The sequence below is a fragment of the Mirounga angustirostris genome, unplaced genomic scaffold (assembly GCF_029215605.1).
Source record: "Mirounga angustirostris isolate CCGP_5_RB_7025 unplaced genomic scaffold, mMirAng1.0.hap1 SCAF_3, whole genome shotgun sequence".
NCBI lineage: Eukaryota > Metazoa > Chordata > Mammalia > Carnivora > Phocidae > Mirounga > Mirounga angustirostris.
Window position 1 is genome coordinate 94,124,414 of NW_026991711.1, and position 20,612 is coordinate 94,145,025.

A 20,612-nucleotide genomic window follows, 5' to 3' on the forward strand; every position below is an offset into this window, starting at 1 on the left:
TTTAACGTGTTTTTAAAATATAAATATCCAAGTCAAGTTTACTACTGCAACATTAACCATATATATGTATATTTTCCCCACTGTTAATATTTACCCACTGTTAAGCTTCGATTGTACTGAAAGCCTCTAGACCAAGAGAGGTGCATTCTGTATTTCAACTGCCATTTAAGTTTATATATTGTAATTCACCTTATCTAAAACATGCACAGCTTTTCCCACACTTTCATGTCACTGGAGTCAGGATGGGTTCACTTAATTGGCAGGTTTTTTCTTAGTGGTATATAAATTATGGTGACATCTTACAATTAACGGTGTCTTGGATTTGATGAAACAGGATACTTGTAGCAAATTATATGTCTAGGTATTTTTCCTCTACGTCACGTTATGAAACCATAAACTGCTACATCTTTTTCTACTACTTGGCTCCTCCCTCATTCTACTCCAGCCATATGATCTTTGGGGTCTTTTCCTCAACACTGTTGGGCCTTTGCACCGGCCGTTCCCCAGCCTGGGAAGCTCCCTGCACCCACCCAAGCAGCTGGGCATATGGCTGCTCCTTCAGGGCATGCACTCTCAGCTTAAATGTCACTCCCCCGAGAAGCTTGTTGACCACACAATCGAAATCAGCTCTACTGCCCAGAAATGCTTCCTATCGTATTACCCAGTTTTATTTTCATCAAAACACTTACCCTGATTATTTTCATTTATTTGTCTCCTACATCACTGGAGCATAAGCTCCAGGAGAACAAAGCTCTTGCCTACCTTGTTCAACATCACATCCCAGCACCTAGAACCGAGCCTGACACCGAATAGGTGCTCAAATATTTCCAGAATGAACACTTTAGGAAAATAATGATAGGCTCTTGGACACAGTAGATGATCATTCAGCAAGTAACCGTGTTTCAAATGTATAAATAACATTGCGTCCTTATTTTTCTATGTAAAACCACCTCGTATGTATAAATTATTTTGTTAGGAAGATGCATTTCTGATTGCTATCCAGTTAAATATAATTTTAGAGATATACTAATAGTACATGCCAGGAATAATTTCCAGCGCATGAAACAATTCATACTATCTTTAATATATTTGTACATCTTCCAAATCTACCTACTATTGACCCCAACTGGTATCAAACTGTAATGAAAAGAAAAAGGTTGTCTCAAAAACTTCGAGAGTGTGATTAACTTCAAGATTTTAAACTTTACGAAGACAGAGTAGTCCTCTCTCCCAAAGGAAAGATGGTGAAGTTAAAATTACTGTTTATACTTAAATTTTATCTCCCACAGCCCAGTTCAAAGAATTGAAATAAAGTTCGTCTGATATAGTAGAACATCTAACAAGATCAATAATGAGTAAGTTACTGTCAGTTTCTCTAATACTTGCATTTTACATGTACGACAAGAGAGGAAAATAAAAAGGCTGAAACCTTGAAAAAGTGTATTTGTCTGATTTTTTTTTTTTATTAAAAAAGACCATGATTCTTTAGGAGGTGATACAAGATTGCTTTCCAGCCAGATCATAATTTCCACAATTTCTGTAGTAACTATAAATTTGAAAGGTTCCCACTCTCCCCACCCCAATTCACTTTTGGCACCTATATGTGAAATGTCACTTCTGAAAAATGGGGGAAAATGTGAACACTGGGTTTAAATCACAGTACTCCTTTCCTGAGGAAAAATTTTCTGGTTGCTAAATTGAGAATATCTATAAAAGAAAGCTTTAACAATATCTCATCAATAAAAGCCTTTTTCTAACCAGCTCTATGACTGTCTCAGAAGAAAATTATATTAGAAGTAGCAGCCAATTCTCAGAGGTAAAAGGGCAATGGCTTATCTTATCCTTTCCCGCTTCTCCTAATTTTAAATTTAGAATTACAGAGCAATTCTATGAGAGGTAGCAGACTGTCTGGCACAGCTCTGGCTTCATGATTTGAGAATACAATTTCAACTCATCACATTGTTCAGAAGAACTCATTATACTGAAAAGAATTAAAAGAAGAGGCTCTCCTGACTTCTACATGCAGAGAGGTTGGCCAGAAGGATAGATATTGGTTACCAGCAGAGGAGGAAGGACCTAACCATGTCTGGCAATTAGGAGAGGATGTATCCAAAGTTATATTCTTAATCTGATTAGAGAAGTGTGTCATTTATAAAGTATACTACTCTTGAGTCTTCACTTAATCTGCTAAAAGAAGCTTCTACACAAAAATCAGGATGCTACAGGAAAGAAGTAGCCAACACAGGCTATAATTGGCTAATATTTAAATATGAAGAATTCAACTTTCATTTTTCATATCTGTGAAGGGTTTATGAGCTTGTCACTGACCTATTCAGCCCAATTCATATTTATTTTTATTTTTTTTTTTGCTGTGCTTCAGATCCACAAGGTATTGCCAAGAAACTTATCCCAAAAAATCTCTGAATTTTTATTAGAGCTTAATGGATTTTTTTGAGTACTTCTGGTAAGCTGATAAGAGAGAGAGTTTTATCCTACCCCCTCCCCAAAACCTAATAAAATAAGACATTTTTATTTCAAAACGAAAGATAGTGATGTTATAAAACTAGGGAGAGAAATAAGATGCTATGACAGTACATTTCTTTTTAATTAACACTTATTTCTTACCTATACACTACATATGTGATTAAACTTTTGGGAGGGAGAAGGGGAGGAAGAAGGAAACTTCAAAACTTCCTGACAAAGTAGCTGTTCCAATGCATGGACAAGGGCTTATTTCTTCCGCCAGTCACTGATTCACAAACATTTTCCCCACTTAAAGAAGTATGCGTGAATGAGATTGGGGAGAGCAGGGAACACACCAAGGAGTCGACTATACTCTTCTCTTAATGAGCCCGCCCTATGTCCTTAGCGGCGATTAACTTCATCCGCTATCTTGGCTTTCACAGTAAGCAACATCTTTCTTTAAAACTTTTCTTGTTCTTGCTGCTTTTCTTGCCGTTCTTGTCTTTGTTCTCAGACATCTTTTTGGCTCTGATTTCTCTCATTAGGTCAAAGAACACCTGGGGCGGGGAGGAAGGAGTGTAAAGAATAGAGAGGAAAAAGCCATTTAATGATTTCATGAAGCAATTCCACTAAGCAGGCTATCTAGTTACATTTTAAAGCATAAAGCAAACTTATTTTTATCAACCCTGTGCCAAAATTCACATCAGACTTTCTAGCATTTCCAACCACCAGGCAAGGTTAAGAATAGGAGTGCCTGCTACTGGGTACTTTCTCAGATACTACTATGTAATCCTTATCATGACCTTAAAAAGGTAGGAACGTCATTATGCCCGACAGCTTCCCCAGCAGAACTAGCAGACTTGGAACACGGTGGGGTGGGGAGATGGGGGATAAAGCATAAACAAACTCAGGCTCCTGTACCAGGAAACTAGGGAAATGGGGAGGAGAGATGTGCTGTCCCACACCCTCCCACGCCCATGCCCCTGCCCTCATTCTCAGGAATAGCCACTGTTCGTTCCTTGTGATGTTTGCTGAAAGGAACTTTATCAAGAACTGATATAAGGCTTGTCCTTTGAATGCCAGTGTGTCATTCAGATACAAATTATCATTTGCCACAATAGTTTGGGTTTTGCCCTCTGCTACCAGCAATTGTGCCAAAGTGCCAATGATACCCAAGCAGACAAAATAAGCCTCCTACAAAGAAACATTTCAGATTCCTCAGAGGGAATGACGTGAGACCGAGCGTAGGCTGTAATTTTTGGATGTTCACACAAAACTACAAGCTCCTTCTATTTTCATAGACATATCTTCTTGGTGAAAAGTAAGACCAAGCTTTCTGAGTGGGGGGACTCCCTGTGCATCTACCACCAGCTCTGGGCACAGAAAAAGACCTCCTTCCCCACTAAGTGACCTAAGCACCCCACCTACAAGAGCAGCAGTGAACAGCTTCAGATGTTATAACTTTTCCTTTTTGTTCTAACAGCAAAGGCAGGAGGCGAATGGAATGTGTCCAACTTAAAATGATGACGAAGTTGTCCATGGGCTGATCTTATTAACAACCTCCCGTCCTTTCGTGTAAACTGTTTACAAGTGAATACAATGCTGCCAGTCATAAGTTTCTGCTGGGTCCTGTTTGGCAGGTCAAGCTGGTCCAGTGGAGGAAGGGGAGACGCAAGGTGCCCTGCAACAGCCCCAACCACTACCATACTGTCAAAAAACTACATATCCATGGTTCCATGCCAAGAAAGCCTTCCCGATTTTTTTTTAAATAAAATACATGTCTGGATTTCCTGTGTGTTCCTACATCTAGGAAACAATTTGATAGAAAGAAAGAGATCTGGAATAGCACAGGAATCAACATAAGAGCTGAGAAATAATATGAAGGAAAAATAGCTAACAAGTGAACAGACTTCACATCACAGACAGATTTATATTGTAGATGCTGCCAAAGTGCTTCTAAAGTGAACCCTTTCTGAGAAGAAATAACGACTGACACCAGAGAACACAAAGAATTATAAGAGAATATTAAAAAACGATATGCCACCAAATTAGACAACCTGGAAGAAATGAATAAATTCCTAGAAACATACAATATTCCAAAACAGAATCAGGAAGAAAAAGAAAATTTGAACAGACTCATTACTAGTAACAAAATTGAACTGGTAATCCCAAAAGCTCCCAACAAAGTCAAGGACCAGATGGCTTCACAGGTGAATTGCACCAAACATTAAAGAAGAGTTAATACTTACTCTTCTCAAACTATTCCCCCAAAAAGAAGAAAATGAAGGAAAACTTCCAAATTCATTCTATGAGGCCAACATTACCCTAATACCAAAACCAGACAAAGACACCACAAAAAAAGAAAACTACAGCAGCACCTGGATGGCTCAGTCAGTTAAGCGTCCGACTCTTGATTTAGGCTCAAGTCATCATCTCAGGGTTGTGACATCGAGCCCACATCGGGCTCCATGGCACTGGGCTCCATCAGGCTCTGTGCTCAGTGGGGAGCTTGAGATGCTCTCTGTCTCCCTCTGCCCCTCTCCCCATGCTCTCTCTCTCTCAAATAAGTAAATAAATCTTAAAAAGAAAACTACATACCAATATCTCTGAAAAACAGGTGCAAAAATACTCAACAAAAATATCAGCAAACTGAATTCAACAATAAAGAATCATTCACCACAATCAAGTGGGATTTATTCCAGAGATGTACGAGTGGTTCAATATTTGCAAATCAATCACTGTGATACATTCCACATAAAAAAGAGAAAGGATAAAAACCACATGATCATCTCAAAAGACCCAGAAAAGGTATGTGACAAAATACAACATCTGTTCATGATAAAAACTCCCAACAAGGTGGATTTAGAGGGAACATACCTCAACATAATAAAGGCCATATCTGAAAAACCCACAGCTAACATCATACTCAATGGTGAAAAACTGAGAGCTTTTCCCTTATGATCAGGAACAAGAATGTCCACTCTTACCACTTTTATTCAAAATAGTACTGGAAATCCTAGCCATAGCAATCAGACAAGAAAAAGAAATAAAAGGCATACAAATTTAAAAAGAAGTAAAACTGTCACTATTTGCAGAGGACATGATACTATATATAGAAAACCCTAAAGATACCACAAAAAAAAAAGGATCTGTCTCCTCAGGCAAGGGAAACAAAAGCAAAAATAAATGGGACGACACCAAAAGAAAAAGCTTTTGCACAGGGAAGGAAACCATCAACAAAAGAAAAAGACAACCACTGAATGGGAGAAGGTATTTGTAAATCATATATTCGATAAGGGGTACACACACACACACACACCTACTAGAATGGATAAATTCAGTAAAGTTACAGGATACAAAATTAATACACAGAAATCTGTTGTGTTTCTATAAACTAAAATTGAAGTAGCAGAAAGAAGAATTAAGAAAACAATCCCATTTACAATCCTACCAAAAAGAATAAAATACCTGAGAATAAATTTTACCAAAGAGGAAAAAGACCTATACTCTGAAAACTATAAGACATTGATAAAAGAAATTGAAGATGACACAAAGAGAGTGGTATTTCATGCTCATAGACTAGAAGATTTAATATTATTAAAATGTCCATACTTCCCAAAGCAATCTACAGATTCAGTACAATCCCTATCAAAATACCAATAGTATTTTTCACAGAACTAGAACAAATAATCATAAAATCTGTATGGAACCACAAAAGACTTTGAATAGCCAAATCAATCTTGAGAAAGAAGAATAAAGCTGGAGGTATCACAATCCCAGATTTCAAGATATACTTCCAAAGCTTTAGTAATCCAAACAGTATGGTCCTGGCTCAAAAACAGACACATAGATCAGTGGAACAGGATAGAGGGCACAGAATTGAACCCATGGTTATATGGTCAATTAATCTAAGACAAAGGAGGCAAGAATATGTAACAGGGAAAAAACAGTCTTTTCAATAAATGGTGCTGGAAAAACTGGACAGCCACATGCAAAAGAATGAAACTGGACCACTTTCTTATACCATACAGAAAAATAAACTTGAAATAGACTAAAGACCTAAATTTGAGACCTGAAACCATAAAACTCATAAAAGAAAGAACATAGGCACGAGCACCAGGTGTTGTATGGAAGTGCTCAGTCACTATATAGTACACCTGAAACTAATATTACACCTATGTTAACTATACTGGAATTTAAACAAAAACCTGAGGGGAAAAAAAAAAGGAAAACATAGGCAGTCATTTCTTGGACATCAGCCTTAGCAACATATTTATGGATCTGTCTCCTCAGGCAAGGGAAACAAAAGCAAAAATAAATGGGACTACACCAAAAGAAAAAGCTTCTGCACAGGGAAGGAAACCATCAACAAAAGAAAAAGACAACCACTGAATGGGAGAAGGTATTTGTAAATCATATATTCGATAAGGGGTTAATGTCCAAAATATATAAAGAACTTCTACAACTCAACACCTAAAAACTAAATAATCTCATTAAAAATCCACAAAGGACCCAAATAAACATTTTTCCAAAGAAGACGTATAGACAACCAACAGGCACATGAAAAGACACATCACTCAGCCTCAGGAAAATGCAGATCAAAACCACAATGAGAGATCACCTCTCACACCTGTCAGGCTGGTAACAAAAAGACAAGAAAATAAGTGTTGGTGAGCATGTGGAGAAAAGGGAACACTTGTGCACTGTGGGTGGAAGTGTAAAATGGTGTAGCCACTGTGGAAAACAGTATGGAGTTCCCTTAAAAAATTAAAAATAGAACTACTGTATGATCCAGTAACTACTGGGTATTTATCCAAAGAAAATGAAACCACTAATTCAAAAAGACATGTGCACCTGATGTTTATAGCAGCATGATTTACAATAGCCAATTTTTTTTTTTTTAAAGATTTTATTTATTTATTTGAGAGAGAGCACGAGAGGGGAGGGTCAGAGGGAGAAGCAGACTCACTGCCGAGCAGGAAGCCTGATGCGGGACTCGATCCAGGGACTCCAGGATCATGACCTGAGCCGAAGGCAGTCACTTAACCAACTGAGCCACCCAGGCGCCCTACAATAGCCAAATTATGGAAGCAACACAAGTGTCCATCTACAGATGAATGGATAAGGAAGACGTGGTACACACACACACACACAAACACACACACACAATGGAATATTACCCAGCCATGAGAAAAGAATGGGATCTTGCCATTTGTAACAACATGGATGGACCTAGAGGGTACTATGCTAAGTGAAATAAGACAGAAAAAGACAAATACCATATGATTTCACTTACATGTGGAATCTAAAAAACAAAAGAAACAAACAAAAACAGACTCATAAATACAGAGAACAAACTGGTGGTTGCTGAAGGGGAGGAGGGTGGGAGGATGGGTGAATTAGGTGATGGGGATTATGAGGTACAAACTGTCAGTTATGAAATAAATAAGTCACAGTAATGAAAAGTACAGCATAGGGAATATAGTCAATACTATTGTCATAACACTGTATGGTGACAGATGGTGACCACACTTATTGTAGTAAGCACTGAGTAATATATAGAATTGTTAAATCAATTTGTTGTACACCTGAAATGAATATAACATTGTATGTCAATTATTCTTGAATAGATTTTTTTTTTTAAATAAAGTTGAGTCCCTTCTAATACTAACATTCTAAATACCAATGTTCTTCTAGCATCACTTCAAGTTAAAGTAAGCTTGATTACAAATCTGTCCCTCTTCAGGTAAGGAGAATTATTTCCCCCTAAGAAAGAGCAACATATGAAGCACTCTGGGGAATTCAGATGCTGTTGCTGCATAAGACAAAGCAGATACAGCCGCTGCTGGGCTGCCAAAGTGAAATAAGTTTAGATGTTACAGGAACATGGATCATGAAGTAAGAGCTAACAAACAAGGTGAAGGTAGAAGGAAAAGCCACATCTCTAAGTCTGTCTACTTGAACTGTGTGGCAACCACTCTGAACCTTAATTCTTAAAAACAAAAAACAAACCCCAAAACCTAACAATAGCAATCACTGGTAGGTGGATTTTCAAAAATTGTCAACGTTCATCATTGTCAAGGTCACCCTTTCACTGGGTTATATATATAAGTTATATAAAGACAGAACACCTTGGTTCTGCCAGTGGCCAGCAAGGTGAAAAGAGTAAATCTAACCAATGACAGCAAAATCAAGATATGCTGTGTGTCTTTGGGGTCCCTTCTGAGAACCTGCAAAAGAACTTGCTCCTGAAAAACAAGAGGCCATAGCAGATGAGAGCACAGGGAAGCTACTTATGTCCATCCTACCCACACGGTCTGCACAAAGCCAGCGCCTCATCTTGCCATATTTCCAAGGGCCATGCCAACATTAAGCATACTCAACAAAGGCTCATGACAAAGTGAGAGGACTCTGGGTTGTTTGAACTCCAGGGTCAAACCCTCCCACGGTTTCTCACTACACTGGCTGAGACATCTGGAAAAATCAGTCCTCCCGTACTTTCCGTAAACGGTTCCCTCAAAACCAAACAGACGAGATGTCTACGTTCTGCTGTTTCTAAGAAACACGCGCAGAGCACACACCTACCTTGTCCACGTTGGCCCGAGTTTTAGCCGATGTCTCCACATACTGCACACCCCACTCCTCTGCTTTACTCCTAGCCTCTTCAATGGGCACCTGCCTCCGCTCCTCTAGGTCGGACTTGTTTCCCACGACAAGCAATGGAATTTTATCTTCTTCAGCCTTAACACGGAGGATCTGTTCCCTAAGGCATAGCATCAAAACAAACAAAACCAAACAACACAGCTAAGAAAGCTAGAATAAGAACTCAAATACACTGATGCTTCTAAAATGAAAGGCTGTCCTAGGGCAGAAAGACTTGTTACACTCAGGGCATGTTCCAAGGACACACTCCCTAGATTCAAAGCCTGGTTCTCAGTTGCCTCTATCAGAAAGATGTGGGGTGCTCATCACAAACACAGATTTCTGGGCCCAACAGGAGTCCCACAGAAGTGATGTCTAAATAGGAGCCCAGGATTCTGCATTTCAACAGGGTCCCCAATTTATGCTTAGGCACCAAAACTTTTTAACAAAAAGAACAACTTGGGAACCTCTGGGATACAAACAAGTTAAGAGAAGTATCTTCATACATGAAGTGCTTAATAATTCCCCTGCAAAAATGGTATGATTTCTTTGTGAGAATAACAGCCATGAAATCAGTGTTTCTCATAACGAAGGCGGTAGTCTATTAGATCATGAAAGCAGTTTAATGAGTCACAACCAGTAATTACTGTCCTCAATGAAACAGAATATTATAGAATAGAACAGAAACATCAGAAGGAATCTCGAGTATTACATAAAGTGTAGTTTTGTGAAACTTTTGTTTAATTATATCTAGATCTGTGTATGTACCTGCTTCTCCACAGTTTGCATTTAGATACAGTAAATGTTACAGCCAACAGAATGGGGTCAGCTATGCTAAGGAGTAATCATATTTTAGTGTGTATTATTTGTCTACTACAAAGTACAAAAAAAAAAGGAAGGAAGGAAGGAAATAATCCACATTAAATTTCACCTTTACTAAAACTATCAGCTACCTAAAATTATTAATCAAAAACCAAGTATTACAAGAATTAAATATTCCACTTCCATTATTTTGGTCTAGTAAAGACATTTCTACTTCTATATTCTAAAATATTCCAAAAAGAGACACCTTCAAAAGTGCATTTTGTGGAGATCTGCATTGATTTTTATATGATATAGGACACATTTCATAATAATAAAAATATTTTTAAGTTTTTCCATTAGAGTCACTTTAAGTATCAGATAGCAAATATTTTAAGAAAAACAAAAAAGAAAAGTAGATGCTTAAAAATTGCTTTTAAGTAGCTTTGCTATAGGCTACACTTTTTTTTTTTTTTTTAAGATTTTATTTATTTATTTGCTAGAGAGAGAGCGAGCGAGAGCACAAGCAGGGGGAGCGGCAGGCAGAGGGAGAAGCAAGCTCCCCGCTGAGCAAGGAACTTGATGCAGGACTCAATCCCAGGACCCTGAGATCATGACCTGAGCCGAAGGCAGCCGCTTAACCAACAGAGGTCAAAGAACATTTAGAAGTTATATGATCAATACAACTATGAATGAGAAAAACTGATAGCTCTCTGGTTCATTAATCATGCAGAGGTTTGTAAAATTACCTCATTAATAAATATATTAAATCAAAACTGGGAGTACCAAGTCTGGTCTCCTATTACAAACCTATTTTTCGGGCGCCTGGGTGGCTCAGTTGGTTAAGCGACTGCCTTCGGCTCAGGTCATGATCCTGGAGTCCCTGGATCGAGTCCCGCATCGGGCTCCCTGCTCAGCGAGGAGCCTGCTTCTCCCTCTGACCCTCCCCCCTCTCATGTGCTCTCTCATTCTCTCTCTCTCAAATAAATAAATAAAATCTTAAAAAAAAAAAAAAAAAAAAAACCTATTTTTCTAGCTTATTGAATATTGTCCAGGGAAAGTTTTAAGGAAGATAAAGCATATGAACGTTTTATGTTGGGACCTTCCCATAAATACAGCAATGCTATGTTTGAAAACCGCTAAAAGGCATAACGTGAGTTTAACCACAAAGGCTCAGATACTCTACTCCATTCTTCTGTTTCCAATGCCATAAGAAACCTGGACAGCCCTGTGACTTTTATCTGAATGTCCAGAGTCCAAGTCAGAAGAACTCACTTGCCCTTTCTTTTTCTCTTAAGTAGTCATCTGTCCTTTTTCTTCTAAGGATCCCTGTTCTCACATAATGCCCAAAACCCATCTCCCAAGATGAGGTGAGACCCTGCTCCAAATCTCTGGAAACGCACGAATGCTATCTGTGTGTGTGTGTGGTGGCGTGGGGAGACAGGACGTCTGTTCTCTGGACAGGACTCTTCCACTGCTCACCATTTCCTTTCTCAGTGAGTCATGGGGTGATGGGACATAAAAAGGCTCAGGACATGCAGGAAAATGAGGAAGTGTGTGCATCTGTCCTGTTTTATCCTCAAGGACAGATAAAAACAGGATTATGTAGCTGCAAACACAATTACGAATACCGGGGCTATTCCCACATAGAGAAAACTTCTAGGTGTGTTGGGAAAGTCTGAAAATTAATAGGACCGCTCATAAGAGTCCTGGTCATTTAACTGATCACAACACCCACACTATAGTACCAGAGAATTTAGATGTTCTACCTTTGAAGACTTAACACTATGCAGCACAGCAACGGAGAGCTACTCTGTTTACCTTCCACTCACTCTGCTGGTTTAGCTGGAATCACCCCTTGAGGGTTCCCTGGCTCACTGATGCCTCCTCCCAAATCTTGGAGGGATATTTAGTTTCCTCAATTTTTATTTTTGGTTGATCCCTCGATTTCTGACCATAACTTGCTAAAGAATGAAAAAAAATACTGATTTTTCCCCCCTTTTTAGTTCCTTGTTAGACTCTAGATCTGGTTCTTAAAATCAAAAGTCATCTGGACAGACATGTTTATAAGGAGAGTAGATGAAAAGAAAATACAACTGTGTAAGAGAAACGAAAAGCATATGGGGTAAAGAGAAAGACGCCCTTCCCATTAGAATCCTCTAAGGATGATGCCTAACAGCTCACTATTTCTTGATAAAAAAATGAACCTCAGGTATCTTTAACTACTGCGTTTAAAATGAATTATAGCAGTTAATATTTTACACACTATGTAAGCACCACGCGCACACCCTGTGAGAAAGCCTGGGGACATCATATGGTGCAGGTGGCCATGGTGTCGACCCTGAAGAATTTACAGCCTAAAGCATCATTTCATTTCATTTCATCAACTAACAAGTGCATTTTCAGATAGAGAAACAGAATCTCCAGTGCTGAGTAATTTTGCCCAGGGTCACAAAACTGCTAAGGGGCAGGGCCAGGATTCAAACCCAGATCTGTCAGATTCTAAAGGTTGGCTCTTTCCACTCGCCTAGGCTAAACAGTCCTTAAAGTGGCAGCAAATGGTCACTCGGACCCACATCTTTCACTCTCCTGACAATGTTTCATCAACCTCAAAATAGATCAAAATTATTACCTTTCTGGTAAAATTATAAAAAAGTTAAAAATAGTTGGGGCACGTGAGTGGCTCAGTCGGTTAAGCGTCTGACTCTTGATTTCAGCTCAGATCATGGTCTCAGGGCCCTGAGCTCAAGCCCCACCTTGGTCTGTGCTCAGCGGGGAGTCTGCTTGAGATTCTCTCTCCCTCTTCCTCTCCCCCTGCTCATGCTCTTGCTAGCTCGCTCGCTCTGTCTCACTTGCTTTCTCTCTCAAATACATAAATCTTAAAAAAAAAAAAAAAGATAAAAATAGTGAACTCATCAATCACTGTCCCTTAGGACTTATACAAAAACAAAATTACAGGTTCTTGAGAATACGGAATGGCTTCGTCCTCTCTAGGGACAACAGATTCTTCAGATAATTTATATTCAGGAATTATAAAAACAGGGAAACCCAAAGAGACTATAACAAATGGTGGACTATAATGTCCCAAGATTCAAAAAGCCACAGAAAATTCTTTAATGGAATTCTTCCTAATAACAAGCTCAACCCTCTACTACTGTGCTCAGCCCAAAAGTCCTGCCAAGCCAAACCCATGAGAAAGAAAGGCAAAAAGCCTCCTGGAGTCCGGAGGCTATTTCACTTGAAACATACCTGAATTCGGCAGTTGCTGTAAATGATTCGTGTTCTGTGATTGAGAACACGAGGAGGAAACCTTCCCCGCTGCGGAAGTAGTTGTCTCGAATGGCTGCATAATCCTCTTGTCCAGCCGTGTCCAGAATATCTATCTGGACTTCTTCTCCATCAAGAACCACTTTCTTTCTGTAACTGTCAGCTTTGGTAGGTTCATAGTCTTCTACAAACTGAGGAAATAAACAGCATTATCAGTAATGAACAAAGTTTTAAGGGAAAGAAAATCTGCCCAAAAAAATACATTTCAATATATGGGCACTTTGCCTACAACCAACTGAGTATTTACTGAGTGCCTAGCATTATCACACTATGTACAAAGCACTATGAAATAAAAATAACTCCTCATATAACACTTCTGTTCTTTATTGTTCTCAGCTCTACCACTTTTTATTTTGTTTTTAAACAAGAGCAGAAATTCCCATTTTGTAGATGAGGAGTCCAAGTACAGGGCAGAAAGAACACTGGCAATATTATTCTCAGTATAAAATTATAATACAAACATGGGCAAGGGTGAGAAACAGAAGCTCTTATACATAATCAACAGAAGTATAAAACTCATCTGAAAAGTAATTAGCAAGACGGACTAAGAGGATTAAATATACACATAATGAAATATAGAAATAAACCCATCAAGCACCAGAAGAAAACATGGGTGAAATCCTTTTATTACCTTGAAGTAGGGAAGGCCTTTTTTAACTATGACTCAAAATCCAGAAGCCATGTAAGAAAAAATTGATAAATTAGACTACATAAAAAATTTTAAAAACTTCCGTATGGCACAACACACTATAAAAAAAGACAAATGACAAACAGGGGAAAGTATTTGAACCCACATCACAAAGAGCTATATTTAAACAGTTCCTAGAAACAGGGAGGAAAAAAGATCAACAATCCAATGGGGAAAATGTGGCAACAGACATAAACAATTCACAGAAAAATAAATACATATGACGTTAAACATACGAAAAGATGTTCATCCGCACTTAATATAGAGAATGGAAGTTGTTAACTACATGGAGATAGCATTTTTCACCTACCAGACTGGCAAAACCCCACCCCCGGATAACACACTCTGGGGAAAAGGCCTTTGTACATGGCTGGTGGGAGGTGAATAGTGCAGTCTTTACAGGGATGAATATGGCAAGATCTAAGAACACTGGAGAAGCATTCATCCTAGGTCCCAGCCACCCTGCTTCCAGGAATCTAATCTACAACAACATACAAGGTGATCCCTGTGGCACTGTGTGTGACAGCAAATGATTAAGGTGCCCACCGATGGAGCTATAAAAAATGACAAAGAGAACAATGTACAGATACATAAAGATCTCCAGATTATAAGTCTACCTTTTGCACAAGTAAAGTATATGAGAATAAAGGGAGAATAAAGAAATGTGTGTGTGTGTCTGTGTGTGTGTGTATCTTAATAGGTATGTATATGCATATGTATGTGTGTAGGTATTTGCCAAAAAGATACCCTGAAAGGACAAATAAAACAAAATAAATATAAAAGCTGTGAAACAGAAAAACTGTTAGTGCTAAAAAAAAAAAAATGAATTAGTACTGGTTTAGGCGGATATCCACATGCAGAAGAATGAAGTTAGACCCGTATTTCACATCACATACAAAAATTAACTCAAAATGGATCAAGACTGAAAAGTAAGAGCTAAAACCCATAAACTCTAAGAAGAAAACATAGGTGTAAATCTTTATGACCTTGGATTTGGCAATTTGTTCTTAGATAAGACATCAAAAGCACAACTAGGCTTCATCAAAATTTAAAACTTTCATGCTTCAAAGGACACCATCAAGAAAGTGAAAAGATAACCCATAAAATGAGAGAAAATAATTACAAATCATATATCTAATAAGGGACTTGTATTCCAAATATATAAATACTCTTAAAACTCAACAATAAAAAGACAAATAACCCAATTTAAAAATACACAAAGGACCTGAATAAACATTTCTCCAAAGAAGATACACAAATGGCCAATAAGCATATCAAACAAGGCCAAACATCTTTAGTCATTGAGGAAATGCAAATCCGAACCACAATGAGATACCACTTTAATGGCAATGACAATGACATGTGTCGGCCAGGATAGGGAGAAATTGAAACCTTCATACATTGCTTATAGGATTATAAAATGGTGCAGATGCTATGGAAAACAGTTTTGCAGTTCCCAAAAAGTTATACATACAGTTACCATAAGACCAGCAAGTTTCGTGCCTCAATATATTTATGCAAGAGAATTTAAGACATAGGTCTACACAAAAATTTATACACAAATGATCATAGTGACATTATTCAAAATAACCAAAGAAGTAGAAACAATCCAAATGTCCATCAATTGATGAATGGATAAAGAAAACCTAGCATATCCAGACAATGGAATATTATTCCATGATAAAAAAGAACGAAGTACTGGGGCACCTGGGTGGTTCCGTCAGTTAAGTGTCCAACCCTTGATTTCGGCTCAGGTGATGATCTCAGCATCATGAGATGGAGCCTCACACTGGGTTCCGTGCTGGGTGTGGAGCCTGCTTAAGATTCTCTCTCTCCCTCTCCCCCTCCCCCCAACTCGAGCGCATGCGTGAGCGTGTGCTCTCTAATAAATAAGAATCAAAAAAAAAAAAAAAAAAAAGGAAGGGGTGCCTGGGTGGCTCAATCGGTTAAACATCTGCCTTCAACTCAGATCATGATCTCAGGGTCCTGGGATTGAGCTCCATATCGGGCTCCCTGCTCAGTGGGGAGTCTACTTCTCCCTCTCCCTGTCCTGTCATGCCCCCCCTCATGTTCACTCACTCTCTCTCTCTCAAATAAATAAAAATCTTAAAAAAAAAAAAAAGGAACTAAGTACTGATACAAGTTACAACATAGTGAGCTTTCAAGACATTATGCTAAGTTAAAGAAGCCAGATATAAAGACCATATATTATATGATTCAATTTATATGAAATGTCTAGATGGGCAAATCCATAAGAACAGAAAGTGGTTATCAAGGACCAGGAGTGGAAGCAAGGGAGGCAGCAATGGAGAAAGAAAGACTACTAATATGTAGGGTGTTTTCTTTTCTTTTTTTTTTTTTTTGAGAAAATTGTTCTAAAATTATATAATGGTGATGGTTGCACGTCTGCGTGAATATCTTAAAAAGTCATTGAATTGACTTCTGAATTCACACTTGAAAAGAATGAATATCATGGTATGTGAATTATATCTTAATAATCTGTAATTTAAATTTTTTAAAATTTAGAAATTGAACTGAGATTATCAATTTGAACTTACAGGACCTTTGAAGAATACCCTTAAAAAGAGCCTCATGCTGGGGTGCCTGGGTGGCTCAGTCAGTTAAGCATCCAACTCTTGATTTGGGCTCAGGTCATGATCTCAGGGTTGTGATGGAGGTCTGTGTGGGGTTCTGCCCTCAGCAGGGAGTCTGCTTCTCTCTCTCTCCCCCAGCCCCGCCCCCTCCCCACTCCCACACACCCTCTCCCTTTTTAAAATAAATTAAAAAAAAAAAAAAAAGAGCCTCATGCTGCCGATTAAAAGCTACTGGTTCTTCAAATGATTTTAAATTTCAAAACAAAAAAGGAAAAAATGTTTAATGTTAGGTTCTTACATTTGTACTAACAGTTATCTTAAAATATACAATATGTGAAAATTGACCTATGCTTCACACAGTGTCCTTTTAACTCCTTTCCAAAGAGACAAATTCATGACCCTCAAAACCCCCACTACCCAGTGCAAATCTCTGAATAACACCATAAAGCATCTCAGTTGCTCATTTCTGAGCTTTCAAGGTTAAAACCAGCAGTAGTTCCAGGGTCTCCCTGGACGCAGGAAGTCAGAATGTCCTGATATGACTGCATACCTCTGTGCCAGGGAAAAGTGTGCAGATTATTAGAATGCAGATTACTATCTTGATGTTTCCTTTTTTCCACTAGAAACAGGAAATCCCTAAAGTCTTGGTATCTGTTAAGACGATCCAGGCTCCTGACCTTGCAGGGATGTGTGTGATTCGGTTTCAGATGCCCAAGACACACAAAACTAAGACGAACTTCACGGAGACCCCTTCTTGCGGAGCATGTCTAAGCTGCCTTAGCCAGCCGCTGAGCCAGCCGCTAACAGTCTAAAGAGTATGAGGTCAAAGATAAAATATTAAGATCTCCCTCCAATTTTTCTCAGAGTCAGGACTTAGGCAAAAATAAACACTTCTGGGACCATTGCTCCTCACATAATCCAAGTTTCATAGCAATTTTGCCATATAAGCTAATTTTTTTTTTAAGATTTTATTTATTTGACAGAGAGGAAACATGAGCAGGGGGAGAGGGAGAAGCAGGCTTCCCGCCAAGCAGGGGGCCCGATGTGGGACTCAATCCCAGGACCCCGGGATCATGACCTGAGCCGAAGGCAGACGCTTAACGACTGAGCCACCCAGGTGCCCCTAAGCTAATTTTTTTTAACTTGGGGTAAAGCACTGGCTCAGACTCAGTTTCCTCTTCTGTGAAATCAGGCTTGACTAGCTGATGTCTCAGGCAGGAGTCACCACACTTGGCCATATGTCGGAAGCACCAGGAGAGCTTCATAAAAAGAAAGATTCCCATCTTCAACTCTAGAAACGTCATCCGGAAGGTGTTTTTTACAAAGGTCTGCCAGGAGATTGTGCAATCATCTAAATTTGGGAATCACTGCTAAGGTTTCTTCAAGCTCCATAATTATGATTGTGGAGCTCTACGGTCCAATACAGTAGCCACTAGCCACACGTCATGGAGCTCAGCAGCCACCCGTGTGGACAGTATAGATACAGAACATTTTCACCAAGGCAGAAGGTTCTATTAGCCAGCACTGTTTTTAGAAAATCAATTAAGGACTTTTCCAAATATACATCGCCTCATCTCTATGCTTTCCTTGCTCTGATTTTATGTTACCATTTCTTCAATAACTGCTGCGCCCCGGTCCTCAAATATGTTAGCACATGAAAAAATAGACTAAGATCAAGCCCAGCTTTCCCTAGTTTCTCTGAAGATACTGGGAAAAAGGGACAAATTCTTCTGCGTGCATCTTTTCCCCTCCCTCTTACCATACACACACATACAAACATACATAATAAAAATGCAAATCCCAATTAGACTCTCCACTTCGTCTTGTACAGCATCAGCAGCCCTGCTATTGACAAGACTATCTGCACTGGATAATTTTTTGTCGTAGGATCTCTCCTGTGTGCCGCAGGATGCTTAGCACCATCCCTGGCCTCTACCCACTAGGTGCTAGGAGCACCTGTCCTCTAGTTGGGACACCCAAAAATATCTCCAGACATTGTCAATGATTCCCTAGGGGGACAAAAATCCCCTTCTTCATCTTGATTAACAAGCTACTCCTCTAATCCTGTCTCCATCTTAACTCTGCTCCTCACCCTCTCTTCTTCCCAGACTCTACAGAAGAAAAATAAGGAATTTTTAGTAAGCAAAACATGTTATCAAACAAAAACAAGACTTCCAAAGCCATCTTCAAGACTTGCCTCTCCTCTTTTATGCAAAAATGTTTTGAATAAATCAAGCAGGTTCCACTAGATTTCCCCACTTTGGCCCCTAGAATAAGATAAAGAGAAGCAAACATCAAAGACAAAGGTTTTTCATTGTAAGATATATGGAGGGAATGACCCAGGAGGAAATCAAGGTTTTGGTCTGAACCTTATTCATCCTTTTTAAGGAAAGAATATAAAATTACACATTTAATACTGGATACAAAAGTGAATATTTAGAGTGAGAAAAGAAATCATAATGCATTATAAATTTTTTTTTAACGGACAACTACTATGGCAAATACACCCGACCCTCAGTGAGTCATGCCCTAGTATGATGCTCTCCCCTCAAATACAGAGGAATCTGTGACTGGCTGCTAACCAACAGAATATCACCCCATGATTACATTTCCTTATGTAAGAATCTGTCTTAGCGAACCAAAGAGACATTCCTACTGGCCCTGAAGAAGCAGCTGCCATCGTATGAAGTACCTATGGAAACGGCCTGGTAGCAAGGACCTATGGGCCTCCATCCCACATCTGCAAGAAACTGCCAGCACCCAGAGCTTGGAAGAGGACCCAAGCCACAGCTGAGCTCACAGCCAGAGCCGACACTGCTGCAGCCTTGTGGGACCCCGAACAGAGCACCCAGCTAAGCCATGCCAGATCCCTGGAAACTGTAGATAACAAACGTGTTTTGTTTCAGCCTGCTAAATTTGTAAGAATTTGTTACATGGCAATAGAAAACCAATACAAGGGGCGCCTGGGTGGCTCAGTCAGTTAAGGATCTGCCTTCGGCTCAGGTCATGATCTCAGGGTCTGGGATCAAGCCCCGTGTCAGGCTCCCTGCTCAGCGGGAAGTCTGTTTCTCCCTCTCCCTCTGCCTGCTGCTCCCTGTGCTTGTGCTCTCTCCGTCAAATAAATGAAATCTTTAAAAAAAAAAAAAAAAAGAAAAGAAAAACAATACAAATACCATTTATATCACAAAATCTAACAAAATAACATATTTTTATTAATTAACTGCCTGGCATCCCTCTAGCATACCTTCCTACTGGTTTGTTTGCCATATACTCTGATTATCTCCCCACTCATGCCAATGATTCTGTAATACTTCCTATAGCGAATAAAAAACAATTTAGTCTTGTCCTCTAGCATAATCAGTCCAAATTTCTCTTTTCTTGGAAGTTTAGAAGGGTTTTTTTCAGCTTCACAATGACTTGACATTACTAGTCACAAAAGCTATAAGACTATTGTCAGATTTAGGAAACCTCTATTGAACTTCCCTGTAAGAAGCTGTAAGATCTGGAAGAACTTTCCAGACCCTATTTCTAGCTCCATATGTCTCGACCCTTGTTTCTCCTCTGCGGCTCACACATTTTCAGAGCCAGGTACCACAGGACAACAGCCACACCAGGATACACTCCTGGCCCTGTACCCCATGTCACAGTGCCAGGTGAGCCAGCAGAGTAGGCGGTGGGCATATTCCTGGAAGCCGTGCCAAGAGTGGGACGGCTGGTAACAACCACACGCCAAAGTGTGGTCCAAACCACATAAATATATTCCACTAATTCCCAGCTAACTATATCCCTAATTCCATTTCCCTCAGCTGGATCCCAAAAATGGCCATCACCACTCCAGTACCATCCAACGTTAGAGGAAGTTGGACAGAGGGCAAGTCTAGGGAAAAGAGATAACAATCTTAACCAACTTTGGTTATAGGTCTCTTGCTTTCACAAATTTTGTAAAGCACACACCCGTGTAAACAGAATGCAAGCTCTGGTCAGAACGCTCTGCCTGTGGTACCAGCCAATGGCCATCAAGCAGGGACGTTTGTTGCCATGCAAATCAAAACTGTGTTGTCACACTGGATTCGGCACCAGCTCTATTAACCACATTA

At 39.3% G+C, this 20,612-nt stretch overlaps 1 protein-coding gene across 2 annotated transcripts in view; it reads right to left on the bottom strand.

The window, feature by feature from the left end:
- Positions 1–1,439: 1,439 nt before the first annotated feature.
- The window catches only part of RALB (RAS like proto-oncogene B), a 44,513-nt gene continuing 25,340 nt past the window's right edge, over positions 1,440–20,612 (bottom strand). For both annotated transcript variants that reach the window (XM_045869015.3, XM_045869016.3), the window contains 3 exons: positions 13,156–13,364; positions 9,049–9,226; positions 1,440–3,020 (listed from right to left, as the gene is read on the bottom strand). In XM_045869015.3, the coding sequence (XP_045724971.1) occupies positions 2,901–3,020; positions 9,049–9,226; positions 13,156–13,364 (507 nt within the window). In that variant the 3' untranslated portion in view covers positions 1,440–2,900. The remainder of the gene's footprint in view (positions 3,021–9,048; positions 9,227–13,155; positions 13,365–20,612) is intronic.